The sequence below is a fragment of the Papaver somniferum genome, chromosome 1 (genome assembly GCF_003573695.1).
Source record: "Papaver somniferum cultivar HN1 chromosome 1, ASM357369v1, whole genome shotgun sequence".
Classification (NCBI taxonomy): Eukaryota; Viridiplantae; Streptophyta; class Magnoliopsida; order Ranunculales; family Papaveraceae; genus Papaver; species Papaver somniferum.
The window spans coordinates 56477083-56504630 of record NC_039358.1 but is presented as its reverse complement, the minus strand read 5'-3'; the positions used below and the strand labels follow the sequence as shown (position 1 = coordinate 56504630).

Below are 27548 nucleotides of genomic sequence, written 5' to 3'. Positions count from 1 at the left end.
TTTTGAACTCATGTTAGAATTTTTTTTTCCTTTTTTCGACATGGTTTAAAGTTTGTTTAAACTTAAATTAAGTTCCGAGTCTAATAAGATTGAAGATCGATCCCAACACCAATCCCAAGTAGGACCAGTCCCGATTCGGGATCAGTCTCAAAATCAATCTGAATTAATTTCTACTTGTTTCAATGATTCTATTTACTTGTCTAATAGATATGGACACAATATGAAATAAGAAACATTTACACGTTTCTTAATCTTATCAAATAAGGTTGTTATAGATTCTACCAAATTCCATGGTGGAGTTATCTGTATTGATTTCTAGCCATCTTTCACGCATATGAAGTTGAATTTGATAAACCAGGGTAGAAACCTTGTTATTGTAGGATTGTCTGTCTTTGATAGATAATAGTGTAATAACATATACAATCGAGGAAAAAATATGGTATAATTCATAATTATTGTGTAAAATGTAGGAATATTAGAAAGGTTTTCTATATATTATTTTCAAACAAAAGGCAGAGTATTACTGTGGTATCTGAATCTGATAGTTTTCGAAAGAAGTTTGAAGGCTGACGAATATTGGTGAAAAACTTGTGCATTCGTACGGATCCGAATGATATGATGCATGTACATGCAATGATTTTTTTCTCTCTCTAGTGCAGTTATTGCCGAAGGGCATATCACAAAGAATAACCTACTGTGAAGCTGTCATGGAGAAAGATAATGCATTTCTTCTTGTATTCTCTCCCGAAATTACTTATTATTGATTTGTGAGAGATCATATTTCTTTACCTCTTATGGGCCTTGAGGACTTCTTTTTTTTTGGGGTATTACTCTAATCAGCTTGAAGATAGGAATTCACGCACCCGTATGTTTCCACTTGGTTTCAAGCATTCCCGAAGTGATACATCTGATGATGCTTGTTCTCCGAAATCTTCAACTTATTCTCGGCAGATCATAATCCAAAAGAAGTTATTCTCTAAATATAGAATACCTGGAATTCCGGTTGAGAAGGTTGACTCTTCGAGTGGAAATCCAAATAGAAACATCAAGAATATGAATTTGAATAGTTGTAAAATGATTTGCAAATTTTATGCCAGAATGTGCAAGGAATTTGTTTTAATTTAATTTGAAACATTCTCATAATTTAATTTCAAACATTCCCAATAACCATAGACAATATGCATTGTTGCTTGGACAATTTCCATTACTTGAATCATATTTTGTGAGTTTAACCAAGAAAAGTGAACTCGAAATTTTTTCTTTGCAATATTAAATCTACTAAAATCATACAACATAGTCTCATAAGATAGAATGGTAAATAGGATATGTCAGTATTCAAGTGCCTCGATCTTTGTTGATGAAGTATTCTCTAATGTGTTCGTTTGTTCTTCAACCTTCAATTTTCGAGGGTAATTTAGTGATGTATGATACTTAACTAACACACTCTAATCCTAGTTCGAGACTTTACTTTAATAAACTAAAAATCAAGTTATATTTTTGTTCATATAACATTGAAAACAAGGTTGAGATGGTAAAACTTCCGAGTTTGACCGAGTGACGCTCTAACAATCATAAATAATGATCAAGTCATTAATATACTAAATCCATGTAAAAAAAAACTTCACACGTTATGTTTTAAATGAATATGATTGTAATAACTTGATAGAAATAGAACAAATCAAGTCAATAGTTATTAACCTAAATATGAAGGATGATGTCTCAGTTTGCTCTTTCATATATCTTCAAGTCTTCAATGAGTAACTAGAAATCGTTCTAAAATTTCTAATCCCTAAGTCCAACATAACGAAGTTGACTTTAGTGTGCAATTTAAGCGATGAGTTTTGGGATTAAACTTGACAACTAAAGTTGACATACAAACGTTTGATAAGTTCAACCGAGCAGTGCTCTAACACATTTCCCAAAAGAAACATGCAACTGTTTTTTAAGCTTTAATTAGTCTGAAGATAACATTGTGATTAATTACTTTATTGATTCTTTAGTTGGTATGAAAATACAAGGACGTAAATATAAATATTATCAGTAAGGTGAATTATGGGCTGACAACCTGTGGGTCTGATGAACGTAACATCTATGCCTAGACCAGAATGGCCATCATAATAGAAAGGATGATACACATATATTAACATGAGAAGATTGACAAAAATTACGATGTCACCTAGTACAACAAGGGAGATACATACGTCCAGACTGCTATCAGAAAAGATGATACACATATATTAACACATTATTGTGCTACATTACCGACACATGCAAGGAAAGTTAAAACACTAACCTATCTGAATACTCGGAATCAACACAGAAGTTATGTTTTTCCTCGAGCACGATGGATGGAAATGGTACGACACTGGATTTTGTCAAGGAGCTGCAACACGAAAGAAAAATCAAGTATGATAGCAGTTGAAATGCTTTACTCTAGTGACATTTATATAATAAGACACAAATACTACTAACAAATATATTCATTTGCTAAAAATATAAAAAATTGTATGCAAAAAAGTTATTCATATACAGATGTTCAAATGCAAGAAAAAGAACCATGACATAATTTCATATATAAAATAAAATTTTAAAAATAACAGTTTTCTTCAAAAAATTCGAAAATGGCAAAATCCGTATATATACAAATAAAAAGCCATTGTGACAATACTTGTTATTCTAAAACACCATCAATTAGTTAGATACATAAAAACTCCACACTTATCAAAAGTCCAACCAGATATTTAGATATCTTCAATTTAGTTTCACTTCTTCTTCGGTGTCGTGATTTATGGTTGTGATCTTTACTTAATAGCCATGAATATTTTGAAGCTCCAGGAAGGTTGGTGATGATGATGGATTAGGTAATATCGTAAATTTTCAAAGGTCTCTGTAATCGCTTAAGATTTCTTTTTTTTATTACCTTCACAAGTTGAACTTGAATGAAAGATTCTTTAGGTTTTTGTATATTAAGGCTTGGAAACCGATCAAATATCCCTTCGCTTTTTCTTAAAAAGTCTAGATCTAACATTTGGTCGTCGCCCATGGTGGTTTTGCAGAAAGATATTGGATATTTTTGTTTGACGAGGAACAACAAGTTGCGGCCGCTAGAAGACAAATTGGAATGAGGGGAAAAATTTCTTTGACGAGGAAGATGAAGTGGTGGGTAGAAGAAAACCCTCAAAACAGTTACTTAAATGCCATGAAGTAGTAATATCCCTCTTATCCACCAATTTTTCATAATGGAAAGACTTCCCAGGCCTACCGCTTCAACTTTACCGACTTCAAATTCAGATTTTCTTTTTGGAAAAGAAAAGTGAGTATGTCCTATTTAAAACTTTGGCTCAACCAGTGAAATTGGACTATGAAAGAAGTCTCAAGAGCTGTTTTGGTAAAAGGTGTAAAGTCAGAATTTTTCTAACGAAAATAGTTTTCGTCAAAGCTATCATTATAGATATAAGACTTTGTAAAAATTTAAGATGGGAATGCAAGATATGAGACACAAAACCGATAAGTTGTCTCGCATGTAGCGGTTAGTTTAACGTCTTCAGCCTGACTTGGTGTTCCATTTACTCCTCCATAGGTTGTAAATCTTGAAGTCCAATCACGTATACATTCTCCTTGGGGAATTTTTTGTAATATGGCTTCAATATATGACCATTAACCTTGGAAATTATCCCGATTTTGGTACCATTAATCTCAACTACACCATAAGGAAACACATTAGTGACAATAAAGGGTCCAATCCATCTGGACCTTATCTTACCAAGATATAAACTAAGGCGAGTATTGAATAAAAGAACTTTATGTCCAACAAAAAAATTCTTTCGAGAAATCGTCTTGTCATGGAAAAGCTTAGTTTTCTCCTTGTATATAAGGGAACTCTCGTAAGCATCGTTATGTATCTCTTCTAGCTCATTAATTTGTAGTTTCCTTTTATTTATTGCTTCCTCATAATCCATGTTGCACAGTTTAACCATCCAAAATTCCTTGTTCTAATTCAACCGGGAGATGACAAGCTTAATGAGACATGCCGATCAGTATCTTATATGCAGTTTTGTACGCCCATAATGCATCGTTGAGTTTTAAGTTCCAATTTTTTCTTTTAAAATTGATAGTTTTCTTTAGAATGAATTTAATCTTGCGATTTGAAATTTTAGCTTTCACACTAGTTTGTGGGTAGATAGGCGTACCGATCTTGAGGAGAGCATGTAAGGATTTCTTGAAATGAGAACCTCCATCACTGATAGGTACTCCTGGTGTACATGCCTGGAGAAAATATTATCCTTCTCAAATTCACAAACAACTTGAGAATCATTAGTTGGGAGGCTTTAGCTTCCATCCATTTCAACACATAATCCACCGCAAGAAATATATAAAATTTCCCAAATGAATTGAAAAAAGGGCCCAGGGATTATTCAGCAAGAATCAATATGAGTGTCTAAAACTTGAAATATTGTGATATATTTCATCTAAATGTTTCCCCATCAAACTCTATAGATTTTTTTTCTTTAATACAAAAAGGATTTTATTAAATATTAAGCGGCAGACTATTCTGTACAGATACATTTCTCAATTCTTACGGGAAAAGAGGTGATCCAATCTGTTTTGCCTAAAAAAATATATAATGTGTTGCTTCAGAAAAATAAAATAAAATTTATAGGGTGTTTTGCAGCTTTATATGCCACGTTATTTGTCACTCTTTTAACAAAAGAACATATCCAATAATCAAAATACTTTCTCTAGTTGGTTAGAGTGTAGGGTTAGTTTTGTTAAACTATTAAAGGGGTGCAGCTGCCTAAATCTTCACGATAATGTTTTTCTGGCAGGTTCAAGACGTTGAAGAAACTCAAGACTCTTCTCTTTTAACCATGGAAATTTATTTTTTTGTAACTTCTGTTGTGGCCGACAATGATTCCGGTAATCCTTACTGGGAAGCATATAATTTTCAGAAAACTTACGAAACCTATACTGGGTTTGTAGTTCATGTTCTAATGTTGCACTTCTATTTCCTGTAACCCTTATCTATTTACGTTTTAGTGTTATTTTCTTTAGTTTGATTCTTGTTCTAGAATTACTTGCTATAGGCTTAGTAATGAAAACAAAGACGACTGCAATTCGTTCGTGATCATCTTCAAGTTCATATACTACAACAACTGATACAACATCTACAACGCCGAGTCAGCCCGCCGATTCAATCCATTATAGACACCTAAAGACTGATTTAGATTACCACCGTTACTTGAGACATTTCGGCTACTGTTTGAGACACTTTCCTTACCACTTGGATACCGATACAACTAAATAGGTCATTGTTACCTTGATTGCATTAGGAAATCTAAAATTAAAAAACTCAAATTCATGTTATCAACATGTTCTGATGAACATTAGGAAGGATTTGATCCATACTGGCTTTCTTTTGAAAATCAGTTTGGCCCTAAATGTTTGGTCATCTCCTTTGGAAGAGAGAAGGTTTTCTGAAAATGTTTTCAGATTTGAAGGGATAGATTTGATAGGTAAGAATTGGTGGAGATACTACAATTTGTATAACTGTTTTATGATCTTGCAAAACTTCTGTAAGGTTTCCGATTTCCCAAATCGGCTTTTTATTATATGTGCTGAGGTTCGCCTATTTTTCGAAAAAAAAAAATCAAAATCAAAATTCTGAAATAAATAAGTGCGGTCTCCAATCAGGTTATTGTGAATCCTGTTAGAGCATAGCTCGGTCAACCTCGCATGCGTTGCTATATCAAGCATGTTTGTCAATGTTAATGATCAAAACTATAAGTCTTGATTGCTAGTCTATTATAGCTAAGTCTCAGACTATGATAGAAAAGTGTAGTTGAGCTCAAGGACTTCATGGCGATTCATCAACGACGAAGATCTATACAAGGAACCGTAAAAATTCATCAACAAAAAGGTATGTGGAGACTTGAACTTATCTATCACTCAAAAGTCTATGTCTTCTATCTCCCACTTCTTATGAGACAAAAGTCATATGCTATATAGACTGGATCATACACATTTGACATTTCGAGTTGAGTATTCATTGCTTATCTTTTCTCGAAATCGTGTACTGGTAAAGCATTTCGCTTTGATCAAGTTTATCTTCACCTAGTGACGAAAGTCATGAAAAGTTTCAATTAATTTGAGAATTGCTCTGACGTGAATCGGTCTGTGAATAACGGCTACATAGCGTCCTCTGAGACTGTCTCAATGATTTGAATTAGAGTTTGGATTACATAACCATGTATTCCTTGAACCGAAGTTTTCGAACTTTGTTGATCAAGAGAAATCGGGAGAATTGTGGAATTGGCTTGCCAAGTCCGCGAACTGTCGGAAGTTATCGACCGAGAATTTCTGCTGGGTTTTCCAAATACTCGTTTGTGTGCTTAGTCCGCGAACTCAGTCCATGAACCCAGTCCGCGAACTGGCGGAAGTTCTCTTCCCGAGAATTTCTGCTGAGTTTGGAAAACTCAACCGATTAACTTAAGTCCGCGAACTTGTTTGTGAACTTAAGAGGTTATGATCTAAAGATGTGCTCTGAACATGAAACTTAAATTACTAAAGAATGCTTTATGCAAACAGTGGCTATAAAGTTCATGAGCCGATTCAATCGAATCGAATCATCTTTGTTTCAATTGTGTCTTGTGTAGTTACATAATATCTCATAGCAATTGAAAAACTCTTTAAATAGTTCATTTGAGTCAATTGAACTAGTTACGGTGAAGAAGAACATGGTTAATATGAAATGCTCATATGGTTAACCTTTTGGGTTGCTATGTTAAACCAACATACACGTACACGTTTGGGAATGGTTTTCACGAACCCAGTAAACGTTTACCAAAGTGTGTGTGACAATCTATGTTTTTCGATCTAACGGTTGAGAAATATTAGCTTGAATCTAAATCGGGTATTCATCTAACGGTGAATATGGATTGCTTTGTAACTAAGGAAAAACCCTGATTTGAGGGTTATATAAACATCTAGCATTGTGCAAAACTAACCCCCACACGTCTGTGTGATTCTAGTGCGCCCGCTAAAGTCGATCTCCATTAACTTTTGATTTTCGTCTCTAAAATCAGGTTAACGACTTAAAGACTTCATTGGGATTGTGAAGCCAGACCGATACTACTTTATCGTAGTTGTGTGATCTGATCTTGCATCTTCTATCGTCCGAGTACAATCGATTGATTGGCTTGAGATCGTGAGAGTTCTCCGATAGGAAAGATAAAGAAGTCACAAACATCTTCGTCTCACTGTTTGTGATTCCTCGACAATCCGCTTGTGTAGTCAGGAAGGATTGTAGAGAGGTGATTGATTAATCTAGGCTATTCTTCGGGAATATAAGACCGGATTATCAATTGGTTCCTGTTCACCTTGATTTATCAAAAGACAAAACAAAACTAGGGTTTTTCTGTAGGAGACAGATTTATCCTTTGATAGACTTTTCTGTGTGAGACAGATTTGTTTATTATCAAGTCTGCGATTTTGGGTCGTAGCAACTCTTGGTTGTGGGTGGGATCAGAGGCGTAGGAGTGCAACTGTACCTTGGATCGGTGGGAGACTGATTTGGGTTCAACTATAGTCCAGTCCGAAGTTAGTTTGTAGTAGGCTAGTGTGTGTAGCGGCTTAATACAGTGTGTACTCAATCTGGACTAGGTCCCGGGGTTTTTCTGCATTTGCGGTTTCCTCGATAACAAAACTTCTGGTGTCTGTGTTATTTCTTTTCCGCAATATATTTTATATAATTGAAATAGTACAGGTTGTGCGTTAAGATCATCAACTTCTCTAATCCAACTTTTGGTTGTTGATTGTAGTTGATTGATCCTTGGATATTGGTCTTTGGTACCGTCCAAGTTATTCCTTGTATTTGATAAAGACTCGCTATTGATTTTAGCTTGAGTAAAAATCAAATCAAGAGAGAGATATTAACTCCTTGAGATACTTTTATCTAGATTGAGTCTGACTGTCTAGTTGATTCTCTAACAAAGTATTTCGGAATTAGTCCATGCAGATTGCTAAGCGAAATATTGGGTGGTGTTGTTAGACCCCCGCCTTTTCAAATCCAGTGAACTGCACTTCTTTTTCCATTTGCTTCCAACACAACATTGGTGCATATCTCCTTTAAAATGGGCCTTATTTAATTCTGATCCCTTGCCCATTTAACAGTTTCATGCAATGCGTGTGCTTCATCTTGGTCTGCATTTATTGATGTTGTGAGGATACATCCAACTCCATGGAAGATACTTGCAAAACCACGCCAAATTAGTCCAATTCTTGATTGTCCTGTTTCTTTAGGCAACATCAGAATTTATTTTGAATTATCCCAATACTAGGATTTTCCAAGTTGAAATCTCTTCTACTCTTGCATCCCGTACAGTACTCTGTCCATTCATTGTACTCCATGTTTATCTTCCTTGCAATGTCAGTTTCATTTACCTGCACATTCTCAAATATTAAAGAGCATCTAACTTTCCATATGTGCCATAAAGTCATTCCAAATTTTTCAATGTTGTCAGGGTTACTACTAGAATTGTTTCCTGCATGCTATCAAGAAATTAGCCACTAACCTATCATGCAGCATAATATCATTTATATAATTAGCTAGAGAACTGTCAGTAGCTTTCCAAATTTCTTTTATGATTTGACAGTTATAGAAGAGATGTTGTAAAGTTTCAGTTTCTGCATTACAGAAAGAGCAGGTACTAAGACAATTATGGACAAATCTGCTAATTACATATACGTCTTCCAACTAATTGTGGACTTAACCACATTTATTTACCGTACTCTTAGAAGAAGAAAAAGTTTTCGTACCTTCAATTTAAATTAACTTATTCTTTTCGTCTCTCGCTCTAGAAAATACGATCATCCAACATCTTTTCCTAAGTTAAAAACTAAGCTTTCCACTGATAGACAATTTCTGATGAGCTGAACACCAACCACCAACTGTGCAAATGTAGTAATAATTTTTGCTAGATTGAACGTCAACAATGGACCAATTGGGTAGAAGTTGAGTTACAACTATTGCAATCCGCTTTGGATATTTCTACAACTGTGTGGATTCCAATGGCAAAATTGAATACTGCAAACATAAACTATACAACACAAAAAATATTAGCACCAATTGGGGTAGAAGTTGAGTTACAACTATTGCAATCCGCTTTGGATACTTCTCCAGCTGTGTGGATTCCAATGGAAAAATTGAATACTGCAAACATAAACTATACAACACAAAAAAGATTAACAATCAAACTAAATTGTGAATCCAAAACTGAACATATTAAGATAACTCTGATCAGAAAACTCATAGGTATACATACCAAGACAATCACCAATTTTGAATGTTTTTTTTGAACCCAAAGTGGAATAAATAGAAGTAGATGCAGGAATGATCATCATAAACTATCTCCAACTACATGAGATGTTTGTGCAGTTGCACATTGCAGAACAGTTGCTGCAACAGCAACCAACCGTATGCTGCTCATACAACTTGCCATTACTTCTAACTTTATGTTTTCTTCTTCTGTGTTCATAGATCATCATGATAGTTTTTTATGTTTTTGCAAGTGAAATTGAGATAAAAATGGAAAGATACAGATTTTTTCTCTAAAAGTACGGAAATAATTGTGGTTAAGTTCACAATTATTTATTTTGTAATCCATATGTATTGATAGATTTGTCACTAAAATTGACAAAGGGGGAGATTTCAAGCATTTAGATTGCGAACCTATGTTTTAAGTTCGCAAAGCTTGAAGAAAAAGAATTTTTCTAAACTCGTCTTTGTTTGAGATCGCGAACCTATGTTTTGAGTTCGGGAACCTAATAGAGAGAGAAAGATTCATGGACCCAACATACTTACGTTCTCGAACCTATTTATTGAGTTTTAGAACCTTGATTAAATTTTTTTTTTCTGACACTTTTCTAATTAAGTTCATTAACCTAAATCTTAGATTCGTAAATCTAAAGGTTCAAACGTCCAATAACATTTTTCAACAATTGTTGTACTTTCTGCAATACTTGCACTTTTAGCATGGCGCATGCTCAAAGGTACGTCATTTGAATGAGATTAATCATCATTTCAAGACAATGTTGCATATTGAGAGGAATATTGTCCAAGAACTAATATAACATTTATTAGAGCATTGCTCGGTCGAACTCACAAGGGTTTCTATCTCAAGCTTGTTTGTCAAGTTTAGTTGTCAAAACTATAAGTCTTGATTTCTAGTCTACTTATAGCTATGTCTCTAATTAGGATAGAACGTGTAGTTGAGCTTTAGACTTCATGGAGTTCATCGATTGAAGACGAAGATCTATTAAGGGGAGCTTGGAGGAACTTCATCAACAAAAGATATGTGGATACTTTAAATTATCTATCACGCGGAAGTCTATTATATTTTATCTCCTATTGAGACTAAGTCGTATAGCTATATAGACTTTTACATTATACACACTTGATATTTCAAGCTGAGTTTAACTCGCTTATCTATTTATCGAAATATGTGTTGGAAAGATTTTTGCTTTAACTACGTTCATCAGTATTCTTGACGAAAGTCAAAAGATGATCATGTGAAAATCACCTGGTATCATCTTACATGATTGTGTGAGATAGTCATTTGATGTAGACTTATAATGTTTCCAATTAATCATTCGATCACTTGAAAATTGCTTATAAGCTAATTGTTTGTGCGAGACAGCTATTGCGTCTTCTAAGAATGTTTCAATAATTGAAATGGGAGTTATGAGCTAAAACCCTTGTCTGCATACATTAGGGTTTGTGTACTAAGTGTACGAACTGTTTTGATGGAATTCATGACCGGAAGTTAAGTTTGCATACCCGTTCGCAAACTGATTTAACTGTTGAAGTCCAGGAACCAAGTTTGTGTACCCGTTCGCAAACGGTCTCAACTGACTTCGTTCCGGAGCTAATGTTTGCGTAACCATTTGCAAATGGTCGGCTTGTGACCAATGTACGGAACTTAAGTTTGTGTACCGGTTTGCAAACTTAAGTAGTTCAAGTTCTAAACTGGTTAAGTATGATTTCATACTCATGAAAAATACATTTATATATTAAGGAATGCAATCTTTGCAAACCGTAGCTAAATGTTCATGAACTGATTCTTTTGAATCAATCCGATTTTGCTTCAATTGTGTCTTGTATATTTCTATGAGAATATAAACAATTGAACAACTCTATGAGTAACACAATTAGATTCATTTGAGTATCATTTGATCTAAGAGTGTCAAGATGAACATGGTTAACACAAAAGTGTTCATGTGGTTAACTTCGGTTAACTGTTATTGAGCCAACTCAACATACACGTTTAGGTACGGTTACCCATATCTAAATTAAGGTATATTTCATTTGTGTGTAACAAGCTAAGACCATCTAACGGTGGAAATATATTAACTTGAATCTTGAATCAGGTTTCATCCAACGGTGAATATTGATTGCTTTGTTACAAAGTTATCAACCCTGATTTGAAGACTATACAAGGGAGAACTCTAGCAACTGGGAAACCTAATCCCCACACCTCTTGTGTGATACTAGTTGTGACTAGAGTCAATTCTCCTTTAACCTAGGCTTTTTCTAAAACCATTATAGGTTGACGACTTAAAGACTTCATTGGGATTCTGAAGCCAGACCCAACTATTTACTCTGTAGTTGTGTATTCTGATCTTACTTGTTCTATCGTATTGAGTACTATCTTCTCTAAGATTTGCTCGAGATTTATCTCTGATAGGTAAGATATAAAAAGTAATCACAAAGCTCTTCGTCTTATTCTTTGTGATTCCACGATAACTTGTTCTACTACCATATAGTTAAGTTATTGTGAGGTGATTAATATTTATAGGCTGTTCTTCGGGAATATAAGACTGGATTATCAATTGGTTCATGTTCACTTTGATTTATCAAAAGACGGAACAAAAACTTCGTAGGTATTTCTGTGGGAGACAGATTTGTTTGCAAACGTCTTTGACTTTGGTTCGTAGCAACTCTTAGTTGTGGGTGAGATCAGCTAAGGGAATCAAGTGCATAGAGTCATCCAGAGATTCAGAGGCGTAAGGAACGCGATTGTACCTTAATCAGTGTTAGATTGGTTATGGCTCAACTGCATCTCAGTCCTAAATGAACTTGTAGTAGGCTAGAGTCTGTAGCGGCTTAATACAGTGTGGTGTTCAAATATGGACTAGGTCCCGGGTTCTGCATTTGCGGTTTCCTCGTTAACAAAACTTCCGGTATCCGTGTTAGTTTTTTTCCACATTATATTTGTTTATATAATTGAAATATCACAGGTTGGGCGTAGTTCAATCAATTGGTAAATCCAAACTTTGGTTGTTGATTGAAATTGATTGACACTTGAACATTGGTCTTTGGTACCGCTCAAGTTGTTTCTCATAATAATCAGGCTCGCGGATTCTATCTGTTTGATTTGCTGATTATAATGAGAATCATAGATATAACTCTTGGATATATTTTCCTTTATTGAGTCTGACTGTCTAGTTGATTCTCTTGGAAATATATTAGAGTTAGTCCATACAGATTGTTGAAACGAAATATTGGGTGTGGTTGTTGTGCCCCCGCTTTTTCAGCATTATCATGGTGCATCAGGTCAGTAGTGGCGTCCCGAGGGAGATGTTGCACCATCATGGAGGATCACTTCAGCTGGTGACTGACCGAGAGAAATGTTATACCATGATAGGCGCATCATTCGAGTTGGTTGTCGGGCCAAAACTGGATTTTGCACCACTATGGCGCATTACTCGGTTGCATGGAAAAACAACCATGAATAGTGAAGCAGGCATGTCAAATGGTCCCTAATTTTTAGTTGTAAAAATGTCAATAATACATATACAGGGAGGGATAGTTGGTTAAAGGTGGATATACCGTAGATGCACTAGTAAGATTTAAAGCTTAGTCGGTAAAGACTATATGATGCGAAAGCATCATTATGGCGCGTTACTTACTCGCAAGAGATTCTTGATGCTTAGGCATCTTTGTTGTGGAGTTGAGAAACTAAGGGTGCACCATCATAGTGCAGATGGAGGAAAGTCCAATGCACATTCTTGCTTATCATTTGCAAAAAACCATTTGGCCTAAGCAGACTAGGCCATGCTTGGCCTTTGGCCTTACAATATGAGTTGACTTTGATTGCTTGTCTCGAAGACTTATGAATTACAGTCTATGCTTCATCCCTTCTTCATAGGGTAGGTATGCAGCCGCAATTAGTTGCAACATTGATGGTCCAACATTTTTGTCGCTCATATCATCTAACTGTGGATATGATTGCGGTATTTTGGTAACTCGTATCATCTGGCTCGGTATTGTGATGCAAGAGATGATTGTTTCCATGCTTGATGGGGTGGTAACATTCCTTGGATACTCATGATCCTGATATATAAACCCTTGGCTCGAGCAAGACCAGTGCATGATTTCTGCTCAATGCCAAAAAGAAGTAAGGAAGTGGAAATAAACTTGCAATGGTCTATGCGCAAGTCCAAGGCATGCATTATGCCTGGACGGTACTCGGAAGCCAGTGATGCACTTAAGGCAACATGCTTGCGAAGCATGCTTGCAAAGGCAAATGGACGTGCATTTTTCTGGTGCAACCCTCGAGTTATTCATACGATGGTCTTCTCATCAAAAACAAGCTCTAAATCTGAATTAAAATAACCAATTCATCCAATTCATGATGGATTAATAATTATTTACTAAAAACTCGCTAATTACATAAAGTTTATTGAAAATAAATCAGATAAACACAAAACCTGCATTTTTTTAAGTTCCTTTTAATTGATTTGATACGCATTACAAAGTACTTTTGATCTAAACGGATGATCAAGTTCAGTAATCTTTGTTCAGTTGCGAGAAAGAGATCTTGAGTTCAAATAATTGATACTTGCCGTCTTGGTCTTTTCTAATTTTGGTAACTTTTGTTGTATATACTTTTTTTTCTTCTATTAATTGTAACATCAAATTAATAATGAGAATTTTCTACAGAAATTACTCAACTACCACGATCGTAACAATGTCACAACATCTAGGAATAACCACTGTTTTAATAGCGATACGTGGAGCATGCTTATGGTGGTTAGATCAACAACATACAATAGATAAGCATGCGACTCATAAAACTTAATCAATCTCATCACCAAAAGAATCAAGACAAAATGATGTTTGTGGTATATGATCAAAATGAGAGACCTACTGTGATTTATTCAGCATCATACAATAAACTACATCTATAGAGAGACCAACTAGGCGGCAGATGCACTAGCAAATCGGGCAGTAGACAGTAGTTATCGGTATTCTTTGAAACCACCTTTAGGAAATATATACAAATACACGCTTTTTAAGACAATATGTAATTGCCAACCATTAAGTAGTCTGATGGTTGGCATGGTCCCTCCCATTGCGGAGGTAGGGGTTCGAATCCCGTAAATTCCAGAAATAACTCCTCTTAACAAGTTAAGGATGTAGCCCACAACCACTCTTCCAAACCATAAAAAAAAACAGTATGTAATTGATGATTGCATGAATGTGAGGGTAACATACTCATGTATTATCTCTTTTTATTTTAAATTAATATAATATGCTTCAAAAAATAGTGGGACTTTGTTAAAATATAATCTTCTGCCGATGGTATTCATCATAATTTAAATGGACTTACTGGGCCTGAGATGAAGGATACTTAAATTTGTTTAAAGAGAATTGCTAAATGCAATAAATTTTAATGTTTTTATATAAAAGTATATAAAAATAAAATAATGACTAAACGAAATTGGCAAGTAGCATGCACTAGTTACAAAACAAACGTCTTTCAGTAAAACCAAAAGAGTAAAAAGTATAACTACCAACAAGAATAATGGTAGACGCTAAGTCACAACAGTACTTGCATGATAAAATAAAACCAAAAGACTAAAATTAAAAAATTTGGGCCTCAACAAATTGAGGCTCTAGGCCTAGCTGGCCTAGTCCATAAGACGGCTCTGCTAGTAAGTAGTAACTGGGATATAAGCTTGATCTTCTCTCTTTTTGATGCTTTACTGCTAGACTGATTCTTAACATTGCAGTGCATCATGAGGGAAATGTATACATTTCCCTGTGAAGTCTGCATACAGGAAAATATATGACGAAAAACATCATAACAATCCACCTGATTACAGACTCCAGAGAATATTCTGCCAACAAGGGACAAGCTTCCAAGAATAGGTCAGTTCCTCTGGAAACGCGTCAAGCATATTCTGTCAAGGGACAAGCTTGTTACTGTGATTCAAAATCTTGATGAAAAATATCCTTTGTGTTCTCAGTCTGCAGAAATTCCAACTCATATCATTATGGGCTGTTGCTTGTCCAAGGTCGTTTGGTTTTCTACATTGAATGGTATGCAAGAAAATATGACTGAACGGAAAGGATGGTATATACATCCAGACTGTTATCAGAAAGGATGATAAACATACATTAACATTTTGGGAGGTTATTGTCCTACATTACCTGAGAGGAAAGATTAGACAACCAACATATCCGAATATCTGGAATCAACACAAATACTTTCTACCTTCGCTCTGATGGCTGGAAATGGTATGACTGCAGTTGAAATGCTTTATCGTTGTGACATTCGATGCCCTTAACTGGCTGTAACCGATAACCACGTATAACACCAAACAAAGGGGTTCCTCTGCGACAAAATCAACCAGTCAATCACTTTTAGGTGTTCTTGATGTGGAAGTGAGTTGTTTTTATGAGCACGAGAAGGTATTATAATCGATAATTGCCAATTAGCAATCTAGTTATAAACAATGTCAAAACAAAGTGTTTGAAAGATGACTGATACTATAAATGGAACAGTAAACTGACATTGAAAAAGTAATGTTACAACAGTGATATATGTAAGAATTCTTTAACAAAACATACAAACCAACGTAAATTAAGCATCCTTATTACACAAGTAATTCCAGAGCCCAGTGTTATAGACTCCTTACTAATCCAATTTTGTTTCCGCTTCCAATTCATTTTCAGATGATTGTTGTCCACTGTTTAAGGAGGTGAATTCACTCAGTAGGCTTGCTGAAGCCTCATCTTTCACTTCCAGATGTTGTCGATAAGACACTACTGGAAGGGATTCTTTTGAATTTACACAAGGATCCCCTGGTACTGATTCAAATTTGATCCAGTTCCTTTCTTTTGCTTGCACTACAGTAATATACAGAATCACTCCTAGTATAATGACACTCCCACTAACTAAAACTGTCTTGAGTGAAGCAAGACACATAACAAGTACAAGAAGGAAAGCGGGAGGAATACATAGAATTGTCACTCCAAATGTTTGTAAAGGAACTTTGTAAGGTCGGTGAAGGTCAGGTTTCTTTATTCTCAATGCTACAAAAGCCGCAAACTCAAGCAGCATTCCGAATGAATAGAGAAAATTTAATAATTCAATTATCTCTTGAAAGCTCATCCATGATAAGAACACAACCCCGGTTGCAGAACACAAGATGCTGAAAGTCGGGGTCCCGTATTTCGATCTACAGATTTATCAAACAAGTAGATCATCAGATCCTCACGGAGGCGTCTATTTCTCTCTGTATCTACAGTCTCGCTCAAGAAAAGGAGCTACTTTCTGATGTGAATAGTCTTACGTACTTATATATACATCCTAATAAGGCTGGTCATCTGATCTCAATTGAGAGTTTTCAACAATTCACTGTGAATTCTTCAATCATAAAAAGTTCCCTAGTGTCTCAAAATGTACAACAATATTGAACCTGATAAATTTACCAACTGTTAAACGAAGGAAGATTGAATTAGTTAGAATAGCTGACCTTGAAGCAAAAATAGCCGGAAGCATTCCCAGCTCGCTCATCCCAAGTAGTTGAAATGCGTCACTACTCATTTCTGCTTCAAATAATCCCATATTAGACATAGCTGCAGCTGCCTGAATCCACCATTTAAGCCAAACCCCTCCTATCAACATTCCAACTTCTGCGAAGTACCCATCACTCCATTCACTTGGCTTAGACTCTAATGCTCCAGTACCCGCAAGAAGAGGAATCAAGTATGAACACATAACCAATACTACAGCACCAAAAAGCGCCTTGGGGAATGTTTTGCTAGGATTTTCCACCTCGCCCGCTAACGTACTCGCCTTATCCCAGTAATTCAAATTCCAAAACATACTATTAAAGTATCCCCTCCAGTTTACCTTCTTAAAATCCACAACTAACCATTGCCTAGGTCTAATACGAGGAATCGAAAGAAGAGCCATCACAACAAATGGACTAAGCGAAAACATAGCAAGAGCAACAGCCGAAAACCCAACTATATGAAGTCCTCTATAATTCAAATATGTCAAGGAAAATGTAATCCCTAACAAAGCTGGAATTCTTGCAATCATATTATTAAAGATTGGTAATGAATGCTTTAAGTAATCAAGAAACAAAACTGGGTACAGAGCATTATCCATAACTCCACTGAACCATTTCCAGAACCCTTCCTGGAATCCCCAAAAGGGTCCAAAAGCTGCTGATATCCAAACAACATAACCACCATTATGAGGAAAACTGGTTGCAAGTTCAGCTGTAACTAGAGCTTCAGGTATACTCCAAATCAAAGGGAAAATTAAGAAACCAAGTAAAGCTAGAAGTGGACCTCCTCCTGCCCTAACTGAATCTTCCACCCCAAAAGGTCCTCCAGAAACCTCATAAAAAATTAGAGCAATTAAAGGCAAGACTGTTAATTTAGGATTTGCTTTAACAGTGTTACTCTCAACATTACCCTTCATTTCATCTTCTTCACCCATCAACACCCAATTAAAAAAATTCAATCTTTTATCTATTTCTCTATGAAATTTCAAACAAAGTACAAGTTCTCCATGAATTAATTCAAAATCAGTTACCTGTTTCAGAGAAATATTGACATGGGTCTTGTCAAGATTCCATTACAGGATTACTGTGTACATCTGTTGAGTTCTTTAGCAGAAATTTTTGTCTCCTCAGTCCCTTTGCTTTGGCTCCCTTCAAATCTCTAAATCTGAGCTATGATTTTGTTTATCTGTGGTTTAATCAGAAGATATTGATGTTGCCAAGAGTGGGTAGGATCAGATTGAGTATCAGAAACGCTTCTACAGAAGCGAAGCTGAATACGTCTCTGTTCCAAAAGTCAACCGCTCAAGTGCAACCTAGATTTTGTTCATTTACAAAGGTTACACAGTTTGAACGATAACTGAAACCTTGTCTGCGTGTTAGCTAGTTAAACCATTTAGCTTTAAGTGGCAAATGACGTGCCTCCCATATAGAAGCCTTTGCGGTGAATAGGATCGCTAGCTAGCGTGCCAGTGCCACAACTAAAATGTCTCAATACGACTCACAGGTGAGTCAGTACAGCTCTTCCGATTCCAAAAGGTCCAAAATGGTAACAAGGTATTTATAAACAGAGTAACGCAGTAACAATACACAGGAAAACTAATGCGGAACAAGAATAATAACTACAAGAAGAGAATCACAAGTAAGCTAGTTAGCCTTAAATGGCAAGTATTTGGCAGTCTTCATCCCATGATCATTGACGGTAACGTTAGCTCCTAAATTCAAATCTGGTTTCCACCATCCAGTAGAGTACTCAAATTTTGTATCTAAGTCGACATGAAACATGGATGTACCCCCATTTGAAACCTCTTTTCTAACTTCATCCCAAGGTACCCCAGAAGTCTCAATTCTCACGGCACGATAAAGTCCAAAAGAAGAGTACGGATTTTGACGAAACGCAGGTATAGTAATGTTTCCGATGAGAGCATTTGACTTAGTACCGCAATAATAAAAAGCCATTTGAACATCATCGTAGTAAATCCTCCGCTCGAAGCGCTTGGTTGAGAAATACGAGAAACAAAGCTCGAAAGATATCGTCGTGGCGCTGATGATCTCTGTGTCATTTGAAGCTGTGTCGAGTCCGGGAACGTAAAATTTCTCGATGTTGATACTTGGTGGAGAAATTTGAGGGTAATACCACAACCATCCGCATAAAACAATGATGCCCATAAAGAACATAATTATGGATGCAAATACTAAGAATAGCTTGAGATATACTGAGAACCTCTTTCTGGTGTCTGAAATTGTAGGAGGAGCAACCTCAGGCTCTGAAAGAAGAGGACTTTCAATAGGTGTCGCCATTGATTTTTCTGATAAAAACTTGTGTTTAGCATTTATTTATTTTTTTGATAGGAGTTATCTAAATAATGTTGACGAGTCTTCCCTATGAAAGACGCCCATGTGGGAACATCATATTATACAGTAACGCACTAGTACTGCCAGTGGTGGGTGGAGATACAATTTGCAGTTTTATATTCAATTTTATAGTTGCCGGTTTTGACCGACACCACCACCCTTAAGCCGAAATGACACATTTGCTCCAAGATTTTCAAAGCAAAGCTCAAGGTCAAGCACTACGCCTTGAACCAAAATTCCCTCGTATCCTCGCATAAGCCAGTTTTCGGGCAAAAAACAACCATAAGGATGCCTTCCTAATATTTTGGTATGGATATCATAATCCACACTGTAAGAGAAGTTCCTATGATTTGTTCATTTTGATCCCATTATGGACTCAACAAACATGAAAAATGATTGTTCAACCGACAAATTTGTTGGGTTGTTCATTGAGTTGGAGGATGTAGCGAGCGTTTAATGATAGGACGGGCGATCTTCACTCCAACGCTGGCGTTGGAGACAAAATCGTTGGCGCTTTTATTTCCAGCGCGCGCTCTTGGTTAAGGCGCTAGAGCTTGTGCTCCCAGCGCTGCGTTTTTCATAGAAGCGCCAACGGCTAAATCTGGACGGCTGAAAACTCTTATGATCTAACGGCTATAAATACTCCTCATTTCAATTCTTGAACATGTCTCGGCCCTTGTTATTTCGGCGCGCTCCGTATACTAAAGAAGAAGATGAATCTATTTGCAGAAATCCATGGGTAATTTCTGGGCGGTTATTCACGACGGGTTCTGCAGTGACACCCGTAATCCGAGTCGTCGTGTTATATGCGACATAGAAAATCGTTTTCGTACAATTAGGAAAGAAGTAAGTGAGTTTGTAGCTTTAACCATACAAGCCAATCGATATAGACTGAGAGGTGAAACTGATGCTGAGATGGTAACAAGATCTTTGGCTGAATGGCAAAGATGGAAAAATGTGGCTTTTCCTTTCGAAAAATGTTTCGAAATCCTTAAGGTGTTGAACAGTTTCAACCTCTTCTTTGAAGCTAATGTAGTCAACCTTAATTCAGTGAAGATAATGTAAAACGCTTAATTTTAAACATATGTATTTTTATTTAATTAAGACCGTCGCACTTTTAAAACTAAAATTATAAATGTAACAGAATTAAAAATTACAAACAGTCTCTCTAACGTCGCTCATCGCTAGCTCTCTCATTGTTATCTTCTGGAATCAAGAATTCTCCAAGACTTGCGGATAGACCTGCGATATCCCCACTTGCCAACATATTAAATAAATTTCCATAAGGAGATAAAGATGGTTGAAGAACATTAGGCGATTGGAAAGAGCTAGGCGATTGTTGGAAAGCACTCGGTTCTCCAAGCATATAAGATGTTTGTGGTTGTGGTGGTGCTGGTGTATAACAATCATTTGGGTTGTAGGGAGAGAATGATGATGAAATGCGCCTAGGATCTAGTCGAAATACTTGATGTTGAGATACAGGCACAGTTTTTGGTGAAGAAGTATTGTGCCGTATGTATGGTGAAGAAGAACTCTGTCGTACTTGTGTTTCCCCCACCAATGTATCATCACTATCGTGCAATAATCTATTGCTCCTGGTGGAATCAAAAGACTGTGATTGCCGCCCATCATCATTTATAGTTGGACTCAATCCAAACATTGTGTTCTCGTGCCTTTTCCGACACACATCCAAGTGTATAACTCCCATTTTCCGAGTCATCCAATACAAATCGTTCAGTTGTCTCCTCAACTCTCCTTCACTGGCCCTCACATTGTTGTAAGGATAATCACGTTCCATACTTTGGGAAACAATGGGGATCGTGGTTGGCTCACCTTGTGAAGTAATACTTGGCATCTCCCACTGAAGTTCAGGCAAATTTGATGAAGATGATGAAGAACTTGCACCCATGGAGGGGTAAGTCATAAAGCATGGATCTTTTGGAGGTGGCTGGCTAGGAACGATATTTGCATCATGGGACAGGCGTGATAACACTGGGAGATCATACCCGTAGATTTGAGTGTTCTTTGTCCCGATTATGGAATGCGAAATCGACGTGTACCATTTGACATAATCCGCTTCACTCATATTCGTCTGTGTATTTAGTTCATACCTCGCCCAATTGGTTTTTCTCATCCGTTCAAAATCTGATCCAGAGGTTTGCATATGTTGTGGCGGGTTAATTGCAATTGCATATATACCTAGCATTTGGTACTGCAGTCTTTCTCCCAGGTACCAAACCCCTCTATCCAATGGTGGAGTGTAAAAAACAAATCTACGCAAAGAATAAACAAGAATACGTTGTCCAACATCATCACCATACTGAGGAAAATCAATGTAAGGGTGAACAACGATGTTGTTGTGGTTCCGAGTCATCTGATGAAACCTATGAACAAAACTGGAACCCGAGATGTCGCTGCCAGTTCCCTTCGCTAAGTTGGTCGAGATGTACATATCCAACATTGGAAATCTTTGGGTATCGTCTTTAATGATTGGTTTACTAACACGAAAGTAGGTATACCACCAATACTGCAAATTACTCTATAATTTTAGTATTTTGTATTAATCTACATTTGCACATAAAAATTATTTAAATTTTAAAATAATAATTTTGATATTTACCTCTATGATGCCCCAGAAACCGGTGAAGTTATCTCCACCCACGGACGCATGATCCAGCCCACAGTACAATTCTGCTAAAATTGCAGATCCCCAGTCATAATCTGGTGCTTTGTCAAGATCTTCTAACGCTTGAAGCCAACCAACACGAGCAATAGAAGTTGAGTTTGGAAAGAATGTCTGACCCAGTACCCATAAGATAAACATCCTTCCGAATTCAGGATAGTCATATACATGCTCTGCGTTTCTCGGTTGGTTAAGGAAATACTTCAACGCTGAACAGTTAATCCCACCTCCTTTCAAATCTTTATAATCTTCAGGTATTTCTGAATCTATAAACGAGGGATAAAGCGTCTCCCATTTACTATTTGATATCCATTCGTCTTGGTTGAACGGTGGCGACTATCCTATTCCACTTGGGATCCCACAAATGAAATACAAATTAAGGGGAGCAATTCCTATTACAAGTATAATATCAAGTATGATTAATTCTGAAGCGCCCCCAAAGCTAGTAGCTGACTAATCCAAGAGATTAACTAATTAAAGAGGTACTAAGGATCTAAATCATATATTTAAGCATTCAATTAAGAAATCTTCTACGAAACATAACCCAAAAACTAGCCCCGCTCTGAAATATATATATAAGAGCTTCTCTCAAATGATACATACACAGTAGTCATTTGGTTTACAAATAAAATATACAACATAATAAACATAGTCGAATTTAACCAACTAACGGACTCAACTCCTCGAAGCTTTCGCTGCGCAACTCTGATCTATCTATGAAACTGAAAGTGGGAATGGGTGAGCACATCATCCCTAAAAGGTGTGCCCATTAGAAATAACATTTAACTGTCAAGTAATCACTAGAATGATTTGGAAAACATTACATGTTTTCCCTGCACTAAAAGACGACCAACGCACTAAAATAAACAATCATGTATGTATACGGACAGATTCCTTCACTAATATTGATGCCCGTTCCACGCCTAATAGGGTAATAGTGACGCCCGTTCCACGTCTAATAAGATTCTCGTAAATATAAAGAAGGGTGAAGGAACACATCCTATATACCACAAATGGAAATTCTTATTTCCCACAGAACAATTAATAAAGACAAACAAAGCATTAAAATTCCTTTCCAAGCAATGGAAAGATTATAATAAATAACAAAACTATCAAAATTCAAAGTTAAACAATGCATGGAAAGCACAACCAGACAATTCATGAGTTTGTTAAACAAAGACTTTTGTAAAAGAAACAACAATGGTTACAAAAGAGTTAAATATAAATTCCCACCTCTTTTGATGACAAGCCACGCCTACCTCGAGATCCGAGACCCACTGGTTCATCATTTGAATCGATCGTTGTTAATAAAGACTAACTGCAATTCAGCAGTTTTAAGCTTCTACAGCAAACACTAACTGCAACTCTATACTCATCTCATCACCAATTCAGCTTATTTGCAACTCAGTACATTCAACCACAACTGTGAATCCTTAATAGTTATCCATTGCATATGCTCATTCATATAACTCCCATAGCTGCAATACTAACTCAACCTTCTCTATAGTAACCACTAGCCATAATTCAACTTCAATCTGCAACAGTTTCGCACACCTCCCTAAATCATTCATCTAATTCTCATTATCAGTTCAGCAAAACACAACTGCATCTCATACCACCTTCCTTAAACTCATTTCAAACACCACCATTGCTTCATACCCCATATCCGATTCGATCTCAAGAGTCATAGGTTCTCTAATATTCTTTCCTGACTCATAAAACTTCAATCATCATCAATATTTCATAACATACCTATCCACCAGTTCAACATCACCACCACCAAAACTACACACCTTCCATCTCCTAACATTCATCTAACACTTCAAATCATTCATACCCTTAACTGCAACTGATGTGATTTTCAATTGAGTTGTAGTAAAAAGGTTCGTAAGACTTGTGAAAGCAAAAGATTCTAGATTTAATTTTTAAACTAAAAATATAGCAAACTCAAATAAAGTGATATCAAGATATTGGAAATAACCAAGACACTAGAATCCACTATTACACATGAATGAATGATGTCAAGTATTTCATAACTCTAATTAGCCTTTTAATCCTTTATTTCTTAATTCACAAATAATCAAACATATTCTCAAATATTAATTGTATCCCCTAAGTATAGATTATCTAAACAAAGCATAACCTATCTAATTGAATCACAACTAATGAAGAAAATTATGTAAACTTTTAAGAACTCTGCAAAAGCAGTGATTGAGTGAATTATAATTAAATATTAGAGAAAATAAAATAGTTACCCATTATTCATGTGTGAATATCTTCATCCATTGCCTTGGTTACACGAGAATTTAGCCTCTCATCATGTTGTTGGAAGCACACTCAAAAATCATTATTATTGCTCAAAGGGTGTTTACAAATGATGAAAATGGAGAAATAATTCAAAACCGGGTTTGTAACAATTATATTTGTTACAAACCAAAAAAAACGATACAAAGGATGTGTCACTGTTACTGTTGCTACCCATGACTCTGTGTCGCAAACGCTGTAGCAAATAAGTCTGTCGTCCTTGTGTCGCTGTCACTGTTGGAAAACGACTGTCCTGGTAAGTGTGTTCTTCGTTTTCTTCAGCTTTGCACCAGCAGAAATGGAGTTTTTGCAGCTTGATTTTTCGACTCTGTGGTGCTCTATTCCTATACCAAACTCTCCATAATCCCTCTCTGAATTCCCAGCACCCTATATATACTCAACAGGACCAAAATATCTCGCCATAACTTCATATAATCTTCCATTACTCGGCATTATTCTCCACTGTCTGTTTAGGAAATAATTTAGATATTTGATTTCTCCACGAGTTCTGAAGCTGCCAAATTACCATATTTATCTCCTTCACACTCAAGATGGTTGTTAGAGTCATCCTAGCATAAGCAAACTCATTCCAACTCATGCAAATCCCGTGAATATCTCCATTCAATGTCGTGCTCCCTGTTTTGATTCTCGCGGAATATCCAGCCAATTTGGATCGAACCAAAGGCCTTTACCAAGCCTGATAAGCCCATTCACGTCATCCCAAAGAGTTTCAGCCATTGAATCTCTCTAAATCATGTCCAAACATCCGATTGAATATCTTCCAGTTCTCTTCACCATTTTCCCGCCAAAACAAAATTTTGAATTTGTTAAAGAAGGTCACCCCTTATCCAGTGGTCGCCCCTTATCCGTTGCTGGAGTCCGAATAACATATGTCCTCCGGGGTGCCTTTAACAACTTTTTGAGCCGAATTTTCCAACAATATTTATTTCCAAAAAATACCTACAAGCACACAAAACACCAAAATAAGGACAAAAACGAGCACTAACAATACAAAACATTAAGGACAAATTAGACACATAAATGCGTCTATCAAATACCCCCAAACTTATTATTTGCTAGTCCTCGAGCAAAACTAATAAAAAAATGAAATCGAGTTAGTCTCGGGTGGGTTTAACAGAGGTGTACCCACAAAACCATTACTCCAGACCCTAGCTATCTACGCAGAACCTTGGAAGGCACTAAAGAATCTCCTTGGTTGGCATACAATCACTGACTACAGGAGGAAGTGCCCTGATGCGAAATTCCAATTGATGTACACGATTTTGCACTCAAGCATACTAAAATTCATATAAAGTGACAGAGCTCTACTCAGATAGTTTCTGGACATCATAAACCGGAGTCAACCAATCACATGGAAAGATTAAGAAGATGGATAAAGAAAAAGATGGTTTAAAGTGAACGGTGTTTCCCATATCTGTCTGAAGGCCTCTGCCAAGATGAACCTATCCTAATGGACTGAGATACCGGTCTGACTAATATCAACACAACTGGCATATACAAGGGGACCAACGGTCGATAATCCTAAATCTAGGTAAACACAACTGACATATACAAGAGCACCAGCGGTCGACTTTATTGAATTTATTCCGGTTGGTCTGATGGTCTGGTCTCAATACTCAACTTTTTTTTTTTTTGAAATCTTAATCACTCTATTTCACCCTAGCATGGTAACAACTTGAATCGTGTGCCCCACCAAATCACTTAAAAAATAAAAACAAAAGGATTAGGATTCAACGAGATATGGCGAAACTACCATGTTTTTTTTAATTCTAACACCTGAGCGCTGTGATTTTATGAATAGACTCTTTAGATGTTTCCATCTAATCAGATTGGTTCCTCAACTCCTACAACCAAGATGTTCCCATCCACTTAGATTGATCAGTGCCAACCTTAATAAGCATAAATTTCTAGGCTCTGGAGTTTATTTATTGTAACTAAAAAGTTACTCCCGTACCCCCAAACTTAAATCTAACATTGTCCTCAATGTTATAAAGATAAAATTAAAAGCATGAACAAGGAGAAACTGTTACCACTTGAAACAAAAGATATAAGGAAAGATATTACCGTGTCGCATGAATATTAGGTTACCTCCCAAGAAGTGCTAAGTTTAAAGTCTTCAGCCAGACTAAGAGAGGATTAGTCACCACTAAGAATCATATAGAAGCAGCCAGAATAATTGCGGGTCATCTGAATCAAAAAGTGTTACCCAAAAGAAGAGAAAATCATAACAGACCATGAAGATACCGAACATACCCTTATTTAACTTAAAGACAACAATATCTAGTTGTGGTTCAGGTTCAGGCTCTATAAAAGGGTCTAGATAAAAGGTTTTCATTGGATGGACTTCCTCAAAGGAAGGATCCTGAAGGTCAGGTTGTAGAGTCTGGAAATACTCAACTAAGAATTTAGAAGCACATTAAAAGTAACCTGAATAACTGGGGATCCTCTAAGTCAATCAAATTTGACTTACACAGATGACCATAATGGACGTGGTGGTCTTCCTTAAACAAATGTGTCGACCCTAATCTCTTAAAGTAATTAGGTTTAGTCTGAAAACTCAATAAACGACACATCTGAAATTCAAACGTTCCCACAATTGGAAGAAAAGTTTTTGGTGGGAAAACAAAGTCAATCTTGGTATCATAGCCTGGGTTAACCACATCAACCAGAGGATGGGTTTCTAACAACTGAGCTTCTTTTTGGACATTACTAGGTTCAGGAAAACGTGTATGGAGATAATCTTGTAAGATGGTTGAGGCACAAATGTCAAGTCCTACACGAGGGAACTTTCTAAGAGTTAAAGGTAAAGCACAGGGAGAATGATAATCACCCCCAAACTTAGAGTTTTGGGTGTCTCTAGATAGACTAACTACAATTTATAGATCATCGGAATCCTGAAAATGGTCAATTGCTTCATTTAGGTTATACTCAGGTGATGCATCCTCACTCATATTTAAAAGCTCTACGAGTTCATCTTCTTCGTCTAAGACTATTGTTTCTAAATCGCTAGACTCTAAAATATTATTCTCAGAATAAACTCGTTCCTCAAAATCATTATCGACTTTGTAAACAGGAAATACTACATCGTCTAAAACGAGGGTATCTCTAGTCAAATCCTCGTCCTTTTGAATAGGTGAATAATTATTAAAATTATTTGGATTTGAACTAGAAATAATATTATCATTGTAAAGCTCAATTGGAGTAACCATTTCCTGATCATTATTCCTACATAAGTATGATTCTCCATCAACACTATCCTCGTCATAATAACATGAAAAAGATCGAACCTCATCAAAACAAGTAGTGCTACCAATTCTAACCTCGT

The 27548-nt window shown here is 36.3% G+C and overlaps 2 protein-coding genes across 2 annotated transcripts; both read right to left on the bottom strand.

Annotated features, from left to right (window-relative positions):
- Positions 1–15814: 15814 nt before the first annotated feature.
- LOC113287530 (probable polyamine transporter At3g19553) lies at positions 15815–18245 on the bottom strand. The gene is made up of 2 exons (XM_026536313.1): positions 16822–18245; positions 15815–16524 (listed from the first exon to the last, which is right to left on the bottom strand). The coding sequence occupies exons 1-2, from the start codon at positions 17796–17798 to the stop codon at positions 15981–15983; spliced, it is 1521 nt and encodes a 506-aa protein (XP_026392098.1). The 5' UTR covers positions 17799–18245; the 3' UTR covers positions 15815–15980.
- A 262-nt stretch (positions 18246–18507) lies between these two features.
- Positions 18508–19161, bottom strand: LOC113314856. Its single transcript, XM_026563270.1, has one exon. It carries the CDS (start codon positions 19159–19161, stop codon positions 18508–18510), a length of 654 nt encoding a protein of 217 aa, XP_026419055.1.
- Between the last annotated feature and the right edge of the window lie 8387 nt (positions 19162–27548).